This window comes from Cavia porcellus, unplaced genomic scaffold (assembly GCF_034190915.1).
Source record: "Cavia porcellus strain 051 isolate PalLab524CR breed Dunkin Hartley unplaced genomic scaffold, mCavPor4.1 scaffold_5, whole genome shotgun sequence".
NCBI lineage: Eukaryota > Metazoa > Chordata > Mammalia > Rodentia > Caviidae > Cavia > Cavia porcellus.
Window position 1 is genome coordinate 74789795 of NW_026947488.1, and position 21561 is coordinate 74811355.

At 38.0% G+C, this 21561-nt stretch overlaps 1 protein-coding gene across 1 annotated transcript; it reads right to left on the reverse strand.

Annotated features, from left to right (window-relative positions):
* Positions 1-17050: 17050 nt before the first annotated feature.
* On the reverse strand, positions 17051-18145 carry LOC100718981 (guanine nucleotide-binding protein G(s) subunit alpha-like). Its single transcript, XM_063249483.1, has one exon. It carries the CDS (start codon positions 18143-18145, stop codon positions 17051-17053), a length of 1095 nt encoding a protein of 364 aa, XP_063105553.1.
* Positions 18146-21561: the final 3416 nt, after the last annotated feature.

The following is a 21561-nucleotide window of genomic DNA, read 5'->3' on the forward strand; positions in this document are numbered from 1 at the left end:
TTTTGACAAGAGGTAAAGGTTAGAAAAATAAGTAAAATTATCTTTAATATAAAAGACCTGAGGATAAAGAAAATCATGACAACAAGGTTCTTCTGACTACAAGTAATGAAATAATTTAAGTAGGTACTGTACAAAAAGTTTTAAGAAACAGATGTAAAAGACAATAAACAAAAGTTATAGCATATTCTTTTAGCAAGGGTAATATTCTTGGGTTTGCTTATTGAAAAGCTTTTTAGATGACAGTCAGTGGGATACTGAGGAGTGGTACACAACAGACTTTATGTTGGGGAGGGAGGCACACAATTCAAGGAGGACAGTCGTGGGTAGATAAAATGTTGTAACAGAAGAAGAAGAAAAAGAAGAAGGAAGAAGAAGAAGAGGAAGAAAAGAGAAAAACAAAAGGAACAAGAACAAGAAGAACAAGAACAAGAAGAAAAGTAGCAGCATCAGCAGTTACATTACCTCATAAGAACATGAAGGACAGAATTATTTGTCTTCAATGTGGGACCTTCTCTCCTCTGACATAGTTCTTACTCATTATTTACAATTTGCTCGGGAGTTTCAGCTCTGATATTATTGTTAAATCTCAGGTCTAGACCTCAAGATGTCCGCTGTGTTTCTCAGTGACTATATGAGTTTGGATTGGCTCATTAATTTTTTTGAGTTATAGTTTCATCACCTGCCAAAGTAAATACAATAATAGGATCAAATAATACAAAAATTGCCATGATAAAGTAATGTGTAAAAGACCTTAAAATAGTGTTATTCTTGTTGATGCTACTGCTTTTGTTATTGGTGAGAGTTATGGAGACAGCTCTGAAATACCTGGCAGTAGTCTTAGGGTACTGGTCCTATGGAAATAGAACTGGATAGGAAAAAACAGTTTAGAAAAGACAATGAGAAAGTTATGAGAATAGACTTTACCTAATTGAAAACTATACTTAGCAATAAATAGGAAGAGGCCAACAAAATAGAAAGTAGGATTATTATGATGAAGCAGTTGGAGTGATAAAGCACAGAAGAGAAGGTAAGCAAACAATAAAGACTAAAAACACCAGTCAAACCTAGCAGTTCTCAAAAAAGTACGGACTTGCAATTATCTTGTTGTTATTCCTACTATACACTATATCTGTTGTCTTTAATTTTACCATCTGAGCCCTTGGCAAATGTAGTGAAACAGTGCTCTGCTGTCTTTACTTTGGAAATGAGCAAACTAGAAGCAGATATAACTCATTAAATTGCTAAGATGGCTAAGAATTAAGTGTAATCAGAATGGAAGCTGGGAGAATTTCTAGACTATAGAACTCATGACAGACAAAAAACTCAAGGAAAAAAAATCTACAATTAGGAAAACAAGCAGTATTGGGGGAAAATAGGATGTGTAAAATATAAAGTACTATCACATGAAATAGAACAAATAGTAGGCTAATTGAAACAGAACATATTGTGTTAGTTGGAATGCTTTATATCAATAAAGAACTTGAAAATTCAATTGTATTTTCAATCTTTGTCCCATTTAGTAAGATCAAACACATCATGTTCAGCAGTCTCTGCTCTTCTACTCTCCTTGTTATTGTCCTGTTCATTATCTCTAAATTACGGAGAAGGGTCAAGGATGTAGCTCAGAGGCACAGCACCTGCATGTAAAGCACAAAGCCCTGGGTTTGATTCCTGGTACCAAAAAAAAAGTTAATAGCATAAAATTACATTTCCATCAGCTCTCAAAGGATTCAGATAGCACCAACTCAGAGCTTCTCTTCTCTCATCTGTTTTGTTCAGATTGTGACATTCCCACGAGGATTTTCCTCTTTTTACTTGAAGAATGTATTTGATCTTGGAGTTTCACAAAGGGTTGTGGGGCCAATTAAATATGCAGTGTCAGTGTCTGACAGAGAAGTATGTACTAGTTATCTTTTACTGAATCGGAAGACAAGAATTAATATAGTAATTTCAGATTCCAGTATAAGGGTTTCATGTGTAAAAATGGGCACAAGAGCCAAAAACTGTCAAAATGTAGTATTACCTTTACTTATAGTGAAGACTATGAAATTTTTATGTCCTGTTGGAACCACTCCTCTTTATATCCAGATACCTTCAGGATATCTCCCACTGAGTTGCTCAGTTTTAACTTGTATAAAAGTGGATTTGTATATTTTCTTTTTCAACTTTTTCTTTTCCATTATCCGGTGTTATTTGACTCTAAATCATACTGCAAAGCTCTTAGCTGCTCAAGTCAGAAACTCAAAAGTCATCCTTCATTTTTCAAATTGTTTCACTTTCATCAGGAAGCTCTGGTAATTTGAATTAGTAAATATATTTTAATCTGTGTTTCAACAATGGCTTTTGGCATCAGTTTTGTCTGGGTTGGAATTTTCATCTTGAATTGTTGCAACAATCACTTAATCAACCTCTTTTTTCATGTATATCTTTTTGAAATCTATTTTCTATTGAGTTCAAGGGTGGATCTCTTAAAAGCCAAACCTGATTAGAAACTCACCTGCTTGGAATTCCTAATTGCTCTTCTCAACCTGAACTTTCAATAGATCTTTATTTATTCATTTTCAAAACCCACTTCATTTCAAAGAGAGGAAATAAAAAAATTTCAAATCACAAAAGTTAACAGACAACTGTGATACATACAATGTGCCCTGCTATCTCCGTATCTGTCATCAGAAAATAAGATATCTGCAATCAATTGTCAGAACAGTACCTGCACAAAGCTTTCTCTTTTACAAACTCAGAGAAATCAGTAGTATAGTTATCTTAATTATATTTTACATATGTTTAACTGTATTTTTATATGTTTCTTTCAATTTCTCACACTAGTGAAACAATGTGATGTTTACACATACATGCCTGAATTATTTCACTTACTAGTAAGGTCTCAAGTTGCATCCATTCACCTATAGAAGTCTAATTTTGTCTGTCTTTACTCCATTGTATAAAAGTAACACATCTTTTTTATCGATTCCTCGTCGATGAACATTTAGGTTATTTCCAAGATCCAGCTATTAGAAATTATGATGCTATGAACATTGATGCTCATATACCATTATGGTATGATGTTTTCAATTCTTCTGGGAATATACTCAGAAGGGGAATATCTGGCTCAAATAGGACCTGTGATCCTAGTTTTTGAGGCATTTATACACTGATTTCTACAGGGGTTGCACCAGTCTACACTTCCCCCAACAGTGGTGTAGAGTTCCTTTTTTACCACAGCCCCTCCAGCATTTGTTATTGCTTTATTTCTTGATAGTAGCCATTCTTTCTGGGGTGAGGTTGAATCTCACTGTTGTTTTAATTTGCCTTTCTAGAATGACCAGTGATGATGAACATTTTTTCACATATTTATTTGCTGTTTATATTGCTTCATCTGAGAATTGAGTATGCCCTTATTTGGATTGGGTCTTTAAATCTGGGGAGACAGATATTTTGACTTCTTCATATCTTCTTGATAGTAATTTTGTATTTGAGGAGCTGCTGGAAAACATTTTCTCCCATGTTGTTGGTTCTGTTTTCATTTAATTGGTGGTTTCTGTTGCTGTTCAAAAGCTTTTCAGTAGGGTCCCAGTTTTTGATTCTTTGTGATAGTTCCTGTGCAATCAGGGTTTTGTTCAGAAAGCCTTTGCCCAAATCAGTGTCTTCAGGGGTTTTACCTAACCTATCTTCCAGCACATTTAATATTTTTGTTTTAATGCTTGGATCTTTGATCCATTCTGAATTTAGTTTACTGCATGGTGAAAGATATAGCACCAACTTTAAACTTTGGCTTGTGCAGAGCTAATTTTTCCAGCACCATGTATTCAACAGAATATCTTTCTTCCATTGAATGTGTTTGGCCACTTTGTTAAAGTTAAGTTGGTTAGTGTGTCTGGAGTTGTTTCAGTATCTTCTAATCTTTTCCATTGATCTTTGGGTCTGCTTCCTTTCTCATACCATGCTGTTTCTATCACAGAATCTTTACTATTTCAAGTCTCAAACTGTGATATCCCTGTCTTGCTTTGTTGACCAGGATTGCCTTTGTTATACTAGGTCTCTTCAGGTTCCAGATGAATTTTAGAATTGTTTCACCTAATTGTGTGAGATATGCTATTCGAATATTTATTGAAATTGCATTGAATATAATAATTTTGGAAGTATGGCCATTTTCACATTATTGGTTCTTCTACCCAAGAGCATGGGATATCTCTCCATTTTCTAATATCCTCTTCAATCTTTTCAGATGACTGTAGTTTTCATGTAGAGGTCTTTTACCTCTTCATTGATTCCTAGGTATTTCTTTTTTGTTTGGGGGGATGCTATCGTGAAAGATTCCTGATTTCTCTCTTAGTGAATTTGTTATTCAGGTATAGGAAAGCTATTGATTTTTGAGTGTGGACTATATACCCAGATAAGTTACTGAATTTGCTTATTAAGTCTTGTAATCATTTGGTGGAGTTTTTGCTATCTTCTACGTAGAGTATCATGTCATCTGTAAATAGCAATACTTCAATTTTTTCCTTTTCTGTCTTGATTCATTTTATTTCATCCTCTTTTCTAATTGCTTCAGCTAAAATTTCTGGGTCATGTTCAATAGGAATTTCTGATTTTAGAAACATAGTTTTCTGTTTTTATCCATTTGCTATGATGTTGGCTGTTGGGCTGTAAAAGATGGCTTTTGTCAGACTGAGATGAAGATAATGTAGTCCAATTCACTGTAGGGTTGTTATCATGAAATTGTTTTGGATTTTGTCAACAGGACTTTGCATCTATTGAGATGATCACATGATTAATGGACTTGGCTCTGTTAATATGGTGTATTAAATTTATTGACTTATGTATGTTGAAACTTTCCTATATCCCTGGGATGAATCCCACTTGGTTATGGTGTGTAATCTTCTCGATTATTTGCTGCATTCTCTTTGTCAGTATTTTATTGAGGATTTTTGCATCTGTGTTCATTAGGGAAATTAGCCTGTAATTCTCTTTCTTAGTTAGATACTTCTCCAGTTTTGAAATCAGGTTAATGAACTTGGTAGTGTTGCTTCCATTTCACTTTCATTAAAGAGTTTGAGAAATAATGGTGTTAGGTCTTCTCAAAATTTCTTGCAGAATTGACCCATGAATTCATCAGGATGTGGGCATTGTTTTAGTGATACATTTTTAATTATATCTTCAATTTCATTTATTAATATAAGGTTAATTAAGGTTTTTATATCTTCTTGATTCAGCTTTGGTAATTCATATGTATCTAGGAATCTTTCTATTTCTTCGGTATTTTCCATCTTATTAGAATAAATTTGGTATAGAAAATCTTCTGAAATTCTGGAAAGTCTGTTTTGATTTCACTTTTCATTGCTAATTGTGTGTGAGTGAGTCTTTCTTTCTTTCATTTGATAAAGTTGCCTAAAATTTTGCCAATTTTATTTAATCTTTCACAAAACAAACTCTGAATCACTGATTCTTTGTGTTTTTTCTAGTCTCTAATGTGTTAATTTTTGCTCTGATCTTTATAATTTCCTCCCTTGTATAAACTTTTGCCTAGCCTGTCCTTGTTTTTCTAGAAGTTTGAGATTAACCATTAAGTTGTTTATATGTACTTGCTCTATTTTCCTGATATGTGTATTTACTACTATAAGCTTTCCTCTTAGGACTGTTTCATTTCTGTCCCACAAGTTCTAGTATGTTGTACTGTCATTATCATTCAACTGTAAAAATGGTTTAATTTTTAATTTCATCTGTTTGAAATTAAAATTGGTGGTTCAGTGGGTGCTATTTAATTTCCATGTGTTAGTGAAGTTTTTGTGGTTCCTTTTGCCATGGGTTTCCAGTTTCATTACATTGTGGTCTTATAGTAAGCAAGGAATAATTTGAAATCCCTATTGCATTTCCTTAAGCATGTGCTATGGGCTAGTGTGTATTCTATTTCAGAGAACATCCCATTTGCACCTGAGAAGAATGTATATTCTGATGTCGTGGGGTAGAACATTCTACAGACATCTACTAAGACAGTTCAAAAGTTTGGTTCATTTCTAATATTTGATTATTAATTTTTAAGTAGTCAATCTGTTTTTTGTGACAGTGTGACAGTGGGGTGTTGAGATCTCTCAGTACAATTGTTTTAGGGCTTATTTGATTTTTTATGTCTGTTAATATGTCTTACATATAGTTGGGTGCACTGATATTTGATGAATATATATTTTTGATTGTTATCCCTCTTCTTGGGTTGTACACTTTATAAGTACGTAGTAACCTTTTTAAAAAACCTTTTTAGCCAATGTTGGTTTGAAATTCATTTTGTCTAAAAATGGAATAGGTGCCCCCCTTTTTTGCATTCCAGTTCTATGGAGTATTGTTTTCCATCACTTGATTTTTCAGTCTATGAATATCATTTTGAATTACATGTGTTTTTTGTAAGCATCATATTGTTGAATCCTGCTTCTTGATCCATTCTGGCCCATCTTTGTCTCTTGATTGTTGAATTAAGATCATTAATATTGATGGTTATAACTGGTACATATTAATTTATTCTTGTTATGTTATTTTCCTATTGTTGGCTTTCACCCATTTTTTATCCTCTCTCTAATTATTTGCTTTCCCTGGTGGATTCTATCTGCTGGGATTCATGGAGATGCAGTCCTTAGTATCTCTTTCTAGAACATCCTTCAGAATATTTTGGATTGCTGCTTTGGTGGTTATAAATTTACTCAGATATTATTTGTCATGAAAATATCTTGATGGATATTACTCCATCAGTTTTGAAAGACAGTCTTGCAGGACACATCAATCTGGGATGAAAGTTGTTTCTCTTTAGAACTTGGAATATTTCACTCCAAGTTCTCCTTGACTTGAGAGTTTGTGCTGAGGTGCCAGCTGTGATTCTGATGGGCTTTTCTTTATAGGTGATTTGTTTCTTTTTTGTAACAGCTTTTAGGATTGTGTTCTTGTGTTGAATTTTTGGAATCTTGATTATGATATGCCAGCCTGTAGAATTTTTTGATTATGGAGTTTTTTGATAATTAGAGTGCTATATGCCTTACTTATGTGTATGTCAAATTCTTTCTCTCTACCAAGAACATTTTTTGCCATGATGTCTGTAAATATATTTAATAGTATTTCCTGCTTTTTTCATTGACTTCAGTCAATCTTAAATTATTCTCTTTTTCTCATCTGGCAGCTGCTGGATTGATTACTCATGGTCAATTGCTAGTTTTGTTCTCTAACTGCAAGCCTTCTTGAATATCTGAGAGCCTGCCCTCTCATTGGCCTAATCTGGTTCAAATATTTTCAGTGGAATTTTATTCTCTGGGATGTCTACTTGAATCTGTTTTATGGATTCCATTTCTTTTGTATGCTGAGCTCCATAATTGTTTTTACATTCATCTATTTTTTTGTCTGTATCCACTCTAGCATTACTAAGCATGGTTTTTATCTGAGAAATTATCTTTTATTTAACTTTTTCCAAAGCTTCATTTTTTGTTGTTACCACTGCAGAGAGGTTTGGTGAGGGACTTTTGGATTGTCCCACCTCATTGCCCCTTGGAGGTGTCTTTGGTCAACTTGATCTCTAGGATTGCATTTTGTTTAAGTGTTATTTTTTCTTTCTTTCTTTGTTTAATTCCTGTGATAATGCTTGTAAATTGCTTATGGTGAGTCACTCTTTTGCTAGTACTTAAGGTCCAGAGGTTATCACTTTTTCTCTGAGGCATCTTCCATGTTTAGATGGTTTTTAGGTTTGAGTCTGTTGGAAGATCTTACCTCTTCAGTTTGTCAGAGATGAGAAGTTGTTGTTCATTTGACTTAGTCCCTGGTTCTTTGGCACTGTGCCATAGCATTTTCTGTGACCCTTAGTCAATCTCAGTCACGGAATACCATGACCAGTTGCTGATTAGAGCAATTATGTCAACTTTGGCTGATGTGGTATCAATAACATAAAACACAACCTAATAAATGACAAAATGAGCTAACCCTTAAATTTCCACTTCTAATTGAAAGAATAAGATTTGCAGTTATAAACAAAATTAAAAATAATCCAGAAAATTATATGAAATATACAAGTCAATTTTTTCCTTGAGGGTTAAAATTAAATGGACTAAGGAGAAAATAGAGAAGTGAAATAAGGGGAAGAGATTAGAAAGTTGGAGAACAAAGGAGGATCACAAAAACTTTGATACTGGTTTCCTATGGTTTCACTAGTAGACCACATGTGGAGACAGAGACCCAATACATGCAGTTCTATCCCAGCAACCCAGGTGGGGCTCTGAATAATCCCAGCAGGCCTGGCCCACGACTAGAGTCATTGGGTTTGCTGTCATCTGAGCAATTTCTGCAGCCCTGATCCTAATTTGGAGCTGTTAGATGAAGACAACAGCAGTTCTGGGTTCTGGGCTTCACTAGCCAATCTCCTAGATCATTTCTGGGTAATTGCTATATCCTGTGGGAGGAGGAAATCCTGTGCACTAACTAATCATCAGCCAGTGGAGTTCTTCACATCTGATGCTCCCCTCCAGTACCATGTCTCTCTGCAGAGGCCTCTAGGTTCACAAGCTGTTACCTTCATTCTGGGTCCAAAGATTTGAACAGCACATCTGGTGCAGAGAGTTCAGGGTCTGCACTGCCAGCCACATCCTTCTTATTTGGAGTTTCTTTCTTCACTCTCTCAGTGGGCATCACTTACTCTTCAGATTTTTTCTGGGTCCAGTGGACCTAATTCCTTCATTTTTGTTTTCCTCAAGATGCTATATTCCAGGGTGTGAATGGCAACTCTCAAAGAGGCTGTTATGTCTGCTTACCTATTGTTCTGCAGTCTTGATCTTTCCCATGTGACTATGTTGTTTAAGATCCCATATGGATGATTTATAAATGTAAGTATCTTCAGAAATCACCTGGTGAAGTACTTAAACACGTATTTGTGTGCCTGATTCCCAGATAATTTAATTATTTACTTGGGTCAAGAGTATGAATTTCTAACAGGCTCTCTGCAAGTAGTTAGTCATAGACCTCATTTGGAATGCCAATGCCCAACTTCATCCTCAACCTTTACTCTCATCTTGTTCCTTTATGACATTCCAGCCCCATTGGGTGTCTTTCTTCAAGTGTACTTGCTTTGTACCATTCACAGGGCCTTTAAACATGTTGTTTAATCTTGTTCAATATTTATTCTATCTTCTTGATAACACAATTCCACTTTCCTATGTGCCATTTCCCATGGTATATGTTCTGATGGCACAGTTACTTGAGGCACTCTGATCCAGGGATGGGCATTGGTTTCATGGTAGATGAGTGGAAACCTCCTCTAAGAGTTGTATGGTGAGCAAAGTGATGAAAATGGGTAGAATGGCACCTACAGGATAAGGGGGTGTAGTTATGGCCACCTTAGCTTGCAGTCTTTGCAAGACTGTACTTAAAGCATTCTTTTAATATATAGTGTCTCCATATTCTTCCAATAAATTTCCTTTTTAACTCAAGTTTTTCAGAGTTAGTGACTCTGGCTCACAACCAAAGAATCCTCATTCCTCAAGTCTACAATGTCTATTAGTTTCTCAGAGAGGTTTTATGTTAGTCACTTTCCTCTTGCTGAGTCAAAATACTCAACACCTGGAATTTAATAAATTTTTCAATGTTATTTTACATTCATAGAGATAACACTATTTCCTTATACTGAAATAGAAAGAATGAGGCCTAATCTTTCCCTTTCCATCTGGCAGTCACAAGTGCATGATCTCACGGAATTTAGCACTCACTATGATGCAGTCATTGCTTCAAGTGAGACCCAGCATGACTAGCTATAGCTCTTCCCAGCACCTCTGTGTTTGCCCTAGCATGTGACCTTTAGGCCAGAATCACTCCTGTGGTCCTAATAAGAGCCTCAGCTCAATCAAGTGCCATGACATCTCTCCACCAGTCCCGACCATTGATACCATCTCTCTGAAGAACTGTAGAAGACCACATAGACCTGTTAGGGCAGAGATGGGGGAGGGTCCAGGTCTCACAGCCATTATCTTTCAAATTCCCAATTTCAGCAGTCCACAATCAATACTGTTGCTCATCCTGGGAACTGCTTGAAAGCGTTGGCAGTTAGCACTTTAGCTCCACAATTACTGAGGAAATGGTGAAATCTCTCAATCAAAGAGCCAGTTCTATGGTTTGTGCACTGTCACCATGTCAATTGAGCCTGTCCTAGATGTGCCATGGCCACTCTGAGATGTTTTTGCCTTGACTATAGCAGGCTCTACATTTCCTATTCCGTGAAGGTCTATCCTGAAGCTACTCCACATGACTTCCCTCTAACCTCCAGATAACACCATGCCCTCCAGTACTATTTTGAAATTCCCAAAATAGCTCAGCAGAACACAATGCTCCTATGTGCTCTGTATTTCTCTTACACTCCTGGGGACAGCCTGGAAGGACTCTTTCAAGTTCACTAACCTCTCTAATGGATGATATATTGTTAAATTGAGAAGTTTAATTAAGTGACTCAACAGGGAGCCAGGGTCTCCCTTTAGAAACATCTTGAGCCTGTGCAAGATGAGAGCATGGAGTCAGTGAGTGCTATACTCAACCTAGGGCAGGTAACCTCCATACAACATAAGGGAGGAAAAGAGACTTGCACTCCCACCTGCTTTGTTTTTGTTGTTTTCCCAGTCTTCTGCTGCCGTGAAGGGTTGCTCTTTTGCCACACCATCCAGCCTTGGAGCCAACTGAGTATGAACTGAAACATTCACAAGCTATGAAGTAAATAAAGCTTTCCCATTTAGCTTTGAGTGTTGGGTGTTTGGATCCAGCAATGAGAGAAAAATAACTAACATACCACCTGTGCTATAGCAAGGTCTCAGTAAAAGCCTTGCCCAGGTGGCTTATTATCTCATGATTCTTACTCTAGGTAAAGTGGGTTGAGTGGGTTGCACTAAGAATTGGTAACACAAAGAGCTGATAATGAGGTCTGAATAAAAAACTGAAAGCAGCATACCAGTAAAAACCTAGGTTGATATAGACAAGTAAAGAATATAGAGACCTGTGGAATTCAGCGGAGTCCTGTAGTAGAGTTCAAGAAAATTAGCAGGAGCTGCAGGAAACGTTACCAAAAACCACTAATGGGGCTATGGGTTTCAGAAGCTGAGAAACTTATAGATGTGTCTGTGAACTGGGAGAAGCTATAACATTAAGGGTTATGACATTTAAAGCTAAAGGGTTCTAATATTCAAAGTTCAGATATGGAACTCTAAATGTCAACTGGCACTGGCACTGAAACCCTGGGTCTGCTAGTATCAAGGTTACTATTCATTGTACAATTTTGATCCAAATTGAGCAACAGCCCTAAGCTGATTGATAATACTTTGAAGGCAATCAGGCAATTTTCCACCTTAGGGAACCATAAAGAAGAGGGCAGACAACAGAGGTGATTGTCAGCAGATTCAAGAACAGACCCACATCTGATTTTCACCATAAATTCAGCGTAAACAGACAATTTCTATTTAGAGCAGATTTTCTCAAAGTTGTGATCATTTTAGTGTGACAATAATAAATGCAAGCTCTTTGCACATTTTATTCAACGTGACATTGACTTACATCTTCTTTTTACACAGTCTTGTCAGTTTTGGTGTAAGTTGTATTTCCCTCCTAGAGTTAGTTGGATAGTTTCCCTTTTTTATTATATGAATGATTTTTAAAATTAGCTATATATTTTTAGTGTTTTGGTGAATTTACCATTAGTGCTGTGCTGAGTTGAAAATTTTTAGGAGAGAGATTCAGATCTCCATTTCAAGTTCCTTTGTTTTGGCATATTACCTATATCTTTCCTGTAATTTCAAAATTTGCATGGGTTAGATCTAGGTGTTCCACTAGACTTTCATGCATTGAGGGCTAGCATTTGTGGAAAGTGGTTGACTCACAAGAGCATGGTAATCATCAGTGACATTGAGTATAATGTTGGAAGATGTGGTCTGGTGAGTCACAGGGAGCAATGCCCTGGAAAGATATATTTCCCTTGTTACCTCTTCCTGTCTTTCTAAGCTTTCTGGTCACCATGACATGAGCAGGCTTCCTTCATCTAGGCTTTTCCACAATGCTGTTTCTGCACTGCAGTCAGCTGAATGTGGACTGAATACATGAGCCAAAATGAATCTCTATTGCTTTAAATTGTGGATTTTGCTTCGGCAATGAGAAAGTGACTCAAAAAATTATGGTGCTGGAGAAGAGTAGTTGTTGCTGAAACTATAATTTAACAGATGGTTAAGATGCCTTTGAAGTTGTTTTCTAGAGTAGTGTGGAAAGGTTTGATATGGGAGATGGAAAAGACCTACAATATCAGTACACGTTTAAAAGACCAAAATGCTGATTGGAATGTGTACAGTAAAAGTTGGTCGTAGGAGATTTCAGTTGATAATAAGGACTCCATTGATACTTGGGTTGGAAACTATTGTGTTACTCTGTAGCAGTAAATTTGTGCACATTGTGCCCATGTCCTGGGATTTTCAAGAGGATGAAATCAAGGGTAATAAACTAATTAATCTGGCAGAGGAAATTTCATGACAGGCCAACTTTCAGGCACTAGCATGGGAACTGCTGGCTCATTTCAATCAGATTTATGACCAGAATCAGGGGCAATAGTTAGAGCAGATCCAAGTACGGTGGTACACACCTGTAATCTTATCATTTGGAAAGCTGAGCGATAAGGATCACCACAAGTTCGAGGCCAGCCTGAGTCCTGTAGTAACTTGAAGGCCAATATATGCTACATAGTGAGACCCTGTCTCTGAGGGAAAAGAAGACTAAACACAATTTGAAAAATCTTAGCTTTGGCACAGCAAGAACCATATATAAAGTTGGGGCCCAAAATAAATGTGACTACTTAAAATGTTAACATCATTAAAACTTTCTACAAGGATCAAGAAATAGATGACTTAAGGAAAGCTCAAGAATCAGAAACATGCAGCCCTTTGGAGACTAGAGGGTGCAAAGTGAAAATCTTTCATTTTAGAAGCAGTCTCTGGAATGATGCTAGAGAAGAATCTTTTACAGAATTGGTTTTCTGGGGGTTCATTTTACTATGCTCAGGCATTCAGTGGCTGTGGTACCCATGGTCTAAAAGGACCTGGCTGCTCTTCAAGCTGGCAGCAAACCTTATCACTGTGTGTGACTCTTCTTCTACTGCATGCAGAATGCAAAACTTTTGGGTCACAAAGTCTTCCACCCAAATTTCAAAGGAAGATCTTGGAAGTGAGAATAGGAGTTCCTGATAGGGTGATGCATGAGGTGAGGGAATGAAATAAATGATTTAGTGGAGAAGCCAGGAAGTTGGAGATGACAGAAATGTGTAATGTGTATCAGACGTAAGTTTAATCCAAGAATAGAGCCATCTTAAAAAAAGGGCTACATGGCCCACAACCAGCATGGTCATGGGAGTGGTCCTGCCAAGCTCTCTGGATCTTGAATCTCACCATTAAATGTTCTAGATGTCAGATATGAAGTTTTAGAACTTAATATTTGCCCCGATAGATTTGGTCTTGCTTTGGTCTGATTATTTCCACTTTCAAATTCTTTCTCCCCTTTTGAATTGGAGTGTTTGCACTGTGTCATTCTACCAGTGGTCAGGTATCTGATTTTTAGAGAGGTCAACAGCTAAGAGATTGCCTTAAGCTTCCAAAGAGACCAAAACATCTGAAAAATGCTGGAACAATTGAGATTTGGGAAGGGATCACTGTATTTCTAGTTGTACATGGCATAGTTATATTGTGTTAGGTGTCATTCGATTGACTAAACAATGAATTAAAAAGGTGGTTTTATACAATGGAGCACTACTCACTTGAAAAGAAGGATAAACTTGAGACTTTTATAGGTAAATGAATGCAACTCAAGAACATACTCCTTAGTCAAATGAATAAGAAACAGATGGTTAAACATCATATTGTTTCATTAATGTGATAAGATGAAAGAAAAACATGTATATGTGTATGTATATATATAAATAGTTAAGGTCATTATACTACTGATTTCTATGAGATCAATGAAGAGAAGGATTTGTGCTGGCATTTTTTGGACAATTTAATGCAGATATCTTGTGTTCTGGGTGAATGATTTCTTATTCTTTGGTTTTCTTTGTGTACCTGAAATAAAATAGATTTATAAAAAAAAGTTAGGTGACATTATAAACTTCCATTTTCTTTAATTGGAGATTAAGTATAGTTTAAGATGTTTGCATCTGATGTTGCCATGGGATGAACTGGTATCATTAATCCTAATATATCAGCTACATTGGATTAAGAAACACCTAGCAGATTAACAAAGCACACTCCTGGATTTGTTGGTGTCAGTCACAGAGGAATGTTCTTGGGTATTATGTATGATCCATCATCTCCCTGGCTCTGTCCCTGCTCATCTGCTCTGCTTTCTGACCACTATGAACTAAGCAGTTTTGCTTTGCCAGACACTTGTGCCATCAGGTTTCCATTTGGGAACATTTTGTTCCTTAGGTAGTGGGTGTCAAGTATTGAGTCTCAGTGATGGGAAATTAATATATAACGGAGATACTGATTTCATTTCTTTTGGATGAGTGGGACGCAGTGTTGCATGACTTTCATCCCACCTATGGGGGAGATTGGAAAGGGAAGATTGTTGAGTTCAAGGCCAGCCTAAAAAAACTGCATAAAAAGCACTTCCTTTGATACATATCAAAAAATAGAATTGCTGGATGGTATGGCAGATATATTGCTAGTTTTATGAGAAACTTTTATATCTTTTTATAGATTTGTGCCAACTTACCTTCCCTTGAAGAATGTGGAAATGTTTCTTTTCCCCAAAACCATGATGGTTTTGACCTTTTGATAATAGCCATATACCTGTTGGCTAATTTTGTATCTTCTTTAGAAAGATGTCTCTTTAGGCCTTTATCCACTCTTTTATTTACTTATATTTAATTTTTTATTTTTAAATGAGCACAAAACAGTATTTATTTAATTTGTTTCATTTATTTCTTTATTCTTCTTTGCTACTGATTAACTGAAAGTCAGAGAAAAAGTTGTGTGCCCTTTCTGCTTTCTGTAGAATGTCTTATGTTTTCTAGATTTGGAGCAACTGACTAACTAAAAGGAATAGAGGATTTCAAAAAAATCACTTATGGCTGGGGTAAGGGGCTGCTTTGTTAGGAACGCCCCGTGTTGGGAAGTTAATTGCTTGTGTCATCAGAAGGGTCAGAAGAGGTCCCCTAAAGTGGAGATAGCACACCTTTACTTAGTCTCCCTGCACATAAGTTATATGCATGATGCCATTTGTCACAGAAATACAGTTTTAAGGCACTTCAATAAGAGGCATAAAGGAGGTTTATTAGGCACTGGTTTAAAAGTATACATTCAAACAGAATAGAGTACAGGCTCTTAAAAGAAAGATGTGCACTGTGGTCCTGAACTACACACATTTATGAGATTCGGGAAGTGAATGTCTATGGGAAAAGAGAATTCGATTCCTAGGGGAAGAGTGATGGTGCTTTGCTTCTGATAATGCACAAATGAGAATGCCAAATTCTGATAATGCTTTTGATAATGACAAATGATGAGCCTGGCTCTATTCTTGGGTCTTTTACACCCTTGGCTAAAAACCTTGTTGTCTGAGTTTCTCTAAAGGGAAATACCTAAGTATCTTTTTTTTTTTTTTTTTTTTTTGTCTTTTTCGTTTTTATCGGTATCAGGGATTGAACTCAGGACTGCCTGCTTGCAAGGCAGGCGCTTACGCTGCTGAGCTAAATCCCCAGCCCCCATCTAAGTATCTTTGCTGTACCATTGCAGCTGTTTTTCTTAAAAGCAGATGTTAAAATTATGGCTTCCCTTGTCTCCTCTCAACCATATTTATTTCTTCTACCTGTTTATATTGATTGAGTTTATTCACCTTGGGGTATCTTGTTAGAATAATTAACAGCATAATAGTATAAAAGCATAGTTATATGATTAGAAAAAGTATAGTTATGCAATAACAAACTTATAGACAAGTTACACCCAGTTCAAATCCACTAGTAGCCTCTACCTACGCTCCTGCTGCCTGTCTTGTGAACACCCTGCTGAACTTAGACAGCCTTGACTGTCTGAGTCCACATGCTTTGCTTCTGATGGTGTGCAGGGCCCATTTGACTCTTCTCAGCTTATGTTTCCCCTACGTAAATACATTGCTTCTCACTGGCTTCAAGTACTATGGTTGGTGCAATGTAACCTAGCAAAAATACTTTTAAATTCTGTTTGCTCCATTTTAATCCCTTTCCTTCATCCCTAGGATGTTCCTAAGTTACAATAAATGACTCATTTTAAACAAATATATTTAGATTTAGTTTTCCTGACAATACATGAATTCATTCAATCCATATAATACCTTGTACTTCTGGTTTGCAAACTATATTTGAACTGGATTCTAAACTGGCTCTTTGTGAATGGTTTGGATTTGGTCTGCTAGCATAACAAACAGTCGACTTCTAAATCCTCAATGCAAAGTGTCTCCCATTGGGTTTGACATTGGCTTTTCTGTAACAATACCATAGCCATAAGTGCCCACCCTTGCTTATAGTATGGAATACCTAACTCTTAGAAGCAACTGAAATGACCATTAAGGGAAGAATGGATAAAAAGGTTGTGGTTTCTTTTCATTTTAATACGAAGTTGTTCTGTTACAAACAAAGAACACATTGAGACATTCATTGGTAAATGATCTTGTGAACATAACCATAAGTGAAATAAATCAGACACACATGTGCAAACATCATAGTATCTCTCTGGCAGGAAAAACTGAAAACATCGCTATAACAATTTCTTCAAAAGGAAAATAGAAAGAGGCAGGGGAGAGGGGAAAGGAAGAAAGGAGATGAAAAACAGAAAAGAAGGGCAAAATAAAACCTGAGCTTTGTGAACAGGAAAGGCAAGGAGTTCAGGAAAGACGTGAAAGAGTGTGGGCAGAAAAAAAGAATCAAGATATATGGTGTACCGACACAAACTGTACAAATCAACATAAACTTAAAGCACTAAATCAATGGCACTTAGGCTTTAACTCCAGCAGGACTCCCTTCCTGGAGCAGCTCTGGGAGCTGCACCTGCTAGACCAGGCTGGCGCACTGGCTGAACACTCTCCTCAAGTTCTCAGCGTCCACAGCACAGGTGAAGTGAGCAGAGCACCGGCAGCCCTCACTGCCACACGCCCTGCTGATGCTGAGAAACTTGTCGCGGATGAAGTACTTGGCCCGGGTGACGCGTGGGTCCTCTCCGGGCTCGGGAGTAGCGTCCTGAGGAGGAGTGTAGTGAGCAAACTCTGGAAAGTGGTCCTCGATCTTGGACTTGCCAGCAAGCACTTTCTCGGCCAGCAGATCTTGCTTGTTGAGGAACAGAAGCACACAGAGGGAGCTGGGGCATGTGCGCCAGATGGACCTGAAGCGGTTCAAGGCCTCCTGAAGTCTGTTGGTCCCGGAGAAGTTCATGTCATAGCTGCTGCTGTCCACCATGAAGACGATGGCGCTCAGATGGTCCAGGTAGTTGGCCCATACCCGGCTGCTGTAGTACAGACCTTCTGGGTAGAAGAGGTGAAACCTCACCTGGTCCACTTGGAACTTGGTCTCAAAGAGTCCAGGGGTGTGGACGCGGCAGTGGAGGAGGTCCTGGTGGCTGGGCTCATAGTCGGGCTGTTTGATGACATCGATCTTGTCCAGAAAGTACCCGGAGCAGTCCATCAGCCCGCACAGCCTGGCGCGCTCACAGCAGTCGCGCACCCCCGCGTCCTCCCACAGCGCCCTGGCGTGCTCATAGAACTCGGGTGGGAAGCTGAAGTCGCGCTGGGCGCTGGCGCTCACGATGTAGTCTAGGCTGAGCTGGTTCTCAGGGTTGTCCAGCGCCAAACGGGGTGGTCGGCGCCTCACTGCGGCCACGAGGCTTTCAATGTCTGCCTTGAGGTTGCTCCTGATGTTGTGCACTGCGGTGGCCTGCTCTCGCTCCCCATCCAAAACCTTCCCGGCCAAGATCTTGGCCTGCTTGAAAATAGTGCTTCTGCCAGATTCATTGCCACCCAGCAGCAGCAGGCGGCGGGTGGCCAGGTAGAGGCGTTTGTGCTCCTTCAGCCATCTGCGGGTCTCTTTGATGACCTCAAGCTGCCCCTTCTCCTGGAGATTGCCTTCTCTCAGGCAGCCCTGGAACCGGTTCATGATGAGGGTATTGTGGCAGGATGCAGTCCGGACTCCAGGTGATGCGCAGTTGTTCAGAAGGCTGAAGGTTCAGAAGCTCACTGGCTCTTAGCCCCTTGGCCTGGGGCAGCTCTTAGCGCCTGGCAACTTTGGCTGGTGCTGTGGGCTTCCAGTCAACACTGCAAGAGAACAAAGCGGTGGGTATATAAGGAACAGGTAGGCGGAGAGGGTAGAGAGGGAGGAGAGCCCTTCCTCCTTCCCTGAGGCTGTTTTGGGATGACAAGTCTCTGACTAAGCCCAACCCTGACCAGAAAGTGCCTGAGGTCTCCACACCCACTCCTTCTCCAACCTTCAATGAGCCTCACCCCAACACAGTGATAACCCTTCAGTGGAAGCAAAATCTTTGAGTCCCAGGCCATGCCTTTGGCTTTTTGTTGTTGTTGTTGTTCTGTTTTGTTTCTTTCTTTTGTGATTGTGTGTTGCTTTGTAGTTCAGGCTGGCCTTCAATTCACCATGGAGCCCAGGTTGGCCTGCAACTTTCTGGAATCCTCCTGCCTCAGTCTCCCTAGCACTTGCTGATATTTAATGAAGCCGTTCTCCTCAGGTCTTTTTCATGTCCTTGTGTAAATATTTTGGGGCTCTTGAATTGTATTGACTTAATTTCCTATATTTTGAATGTTAAACCCTATGGCTCACTAATGCTTGCAAATATTTTTTCTCTCGTTGGGAGGGTTGTATTTTCATTCCATGGTTTTGTTTGCTGTGTGCTGTGCAGCAACTATTTATTTTGATGCTGTGCAACTTGTTTATTTTGCTTTGTTGCCTGTGCTTCTTGTGTCATATCTAAAAACCTGCTGTGAAGTACTGTGTGAGGGGCCATTCCACTGTGTTCTTGCAGGTGTTTTATGGTTTGAGGCTTTATGTTTGACTTTGTATTGCATTTTGGGTTGATTTATGGGTATGATATAACATAAAGATCCAATTTCTTTTTGGGTTTTGAATGCACAGTTTTATCTATACTATTTTTTGCAGAGATTATCCTTACCTCATTGTGCATTATTGGTGCCTTTTCCAAGGCTTAGTTGATTATACAAGAGTAGGTTTATTTCTGGGTAGGATCTTCTGTTCCATTTATCCCTTGGTGTGTTTTGATGATTGGATGATGATGTTTTGATTGCTCAAGCTTTGGAACACAGTTTAAAATCAGGAGTGTTCAACTTCCATCTTCGTCATTGCCTAAGACTCCTTTAGCTAATCAAAGTCTTCAGCCATTCCACTCACTATTTATAATGTTCATATTTTCATGTGGTAATAGTATTGGACTGATATTGGAAATGCAACTGCATTGAACCTGTAGATTGCTTTGGGTTGAATGGGTGTTGATTTTTGTGGTATATGAACATGGAAAACTATTTATGTATTTGGAACTTTATAGGTATTAGTGTTCAGATTTGTAAATTTTTGGTTAAATTTATTCCAATGAATTTTTTGTTTGTGGTACTCTTATATGTGGGATATTTTTTTGTTTCTTTTGGTACATTGTTAGTGTATAGACATGGATCTAGTTTTGTATGTGGATATTATGTCCTACAAATTGACTGAATTTATTTAGTAGTTACAGGTTTTTCAGTAGGCTCTGTATGTTTTCTATGTGATAAATCATGTTCTTCGCAAACAGACACACATTTGTTTGTTTCTGATGTAAGGTCCTCATATTTCTTTCTCTTATCTGGGTTTTCTGACTAGGACAGTCAGCGTGGTATGTTGACTAGAAGTGATATTAGTCATTTTTCCCGTGACTGTAACAAGATCCTTGACAGGCACAATTTATGGAGCATAGATCTATTTTGGTTCAGGTATTCAGTGTTTGTTGTCTGGTTCTGGTCAAATAGAGTATGGAGAAAGTGCATGAGAGAGTAAAGCTGCTCCACCAGGGCAGTTAGGAAACAGGGAGGTGTAGAAAGCAGTAGAGAGGAGCAGAAGAATATACTGATCCCTCTCATGACTCTAGTGACCCACCTTCTGGAATCAGATCATCCCACCTACTAAGGTACATTCTGTTTTAACTGCAGGGCAATAAGCTTTGGTCTAAGTGTATTTTTCAGGGTTATTTTAAAGGTTATTTTCCCTGAAGTGAATTGCTGTGTCACATGAACTTTTAGCCTTACTAGGTAATGACAAATTGTTTCACAAAATGATTTTTATCTATTCACTGTCTTACGATACCTACCATGCTAGTGTATGAATTTTGGTCAGTTAATTTTGTATCTTTGTTGGGAAATAGAGAAATACTGGCCATCAGTGCCCTAAATAAAAAAGAAAAGAGTTGAATTCATGTGTCTTTCTTCTGAAAAAATGCAAGACAAGCAAGTTATCTCTTGCAAAGCAACAGCTAGTGGATTTTTGGTCATTAATTTCATTTTACGCTTTTATTTTAAAGAGAATTAACACCCAAGAAAATAAAACAAATTAAAGCCAATCAAAACCATACAGTGCAAGTAAAGTGAAACTTTAAAAAAAGATATTAGGAAAATCAACAATGGCTACTGCAATGCCTTTTGTTATCTACAAAGTATCTACCCATACAGCCACACATAATAAAAAACAAACAAAACAGAACTTTTATAGAATTTCACGTTTGGTTTACTATGTCTTCACTGCTTGAGAAGAAACTTTTTGTTCTGAACTTTTCACTTACTATAAAATGAATCTACTCGTTAATTTGGACCTTGGCACAGACATAGACCCTTCCTCTTTGCTAAAAATACTTTGAAGCCATTTTAGAAGTTCTACCTGGTGCTTTTAAAAATTAGTCTATTTCAAATATATATGAGTTTTCATTATCTTTGTAATGTTATTTTCTTTAATCATTTAATCTTTCTGACTGAAGTCAGTAATTAAATGAGGGCCTCCATACATCACACACAATAAGTTTGTGTGGCCTGAAACCAAATAATGAATTCCAAGGTGCAGAGGAGGTTAAGATGAGGAAAGGTTTCTTGAGTGCATTGCCACAGAAGCCTAGTGTCAGGGATATTTTACTCAGGACAGTCACAATGTGGGTACAACATGGGTCAGACTATAATCAACCTATAAGCTTGAAGGTATAGCCACTTACCCTCTAGGGAATCCACTGGAGAAGTGGGGCATGTAGCAAGGATGTATATCTGACATTATTCACCTTGACTTCTTAAATGGGACATTTGGGGGATAGCATGGGTCCTGGACCCTCATTTCAGTGTCTGATGCATGTCAGGGTCTTTAGGGTCTGAATAATACTCACGCCACCATAGTCTTATTATAGTCACATGTTCTGCTAATCCCTTAGGGAAGTATGCAAGCCTGGCCTTTGTGACTTTAAAGCCATGCATTCTTCAGCTGCCTCCAGTCACAATTCTCATATCTTCATGTTTCACTGACTTCCTGGAGAGCCCTAA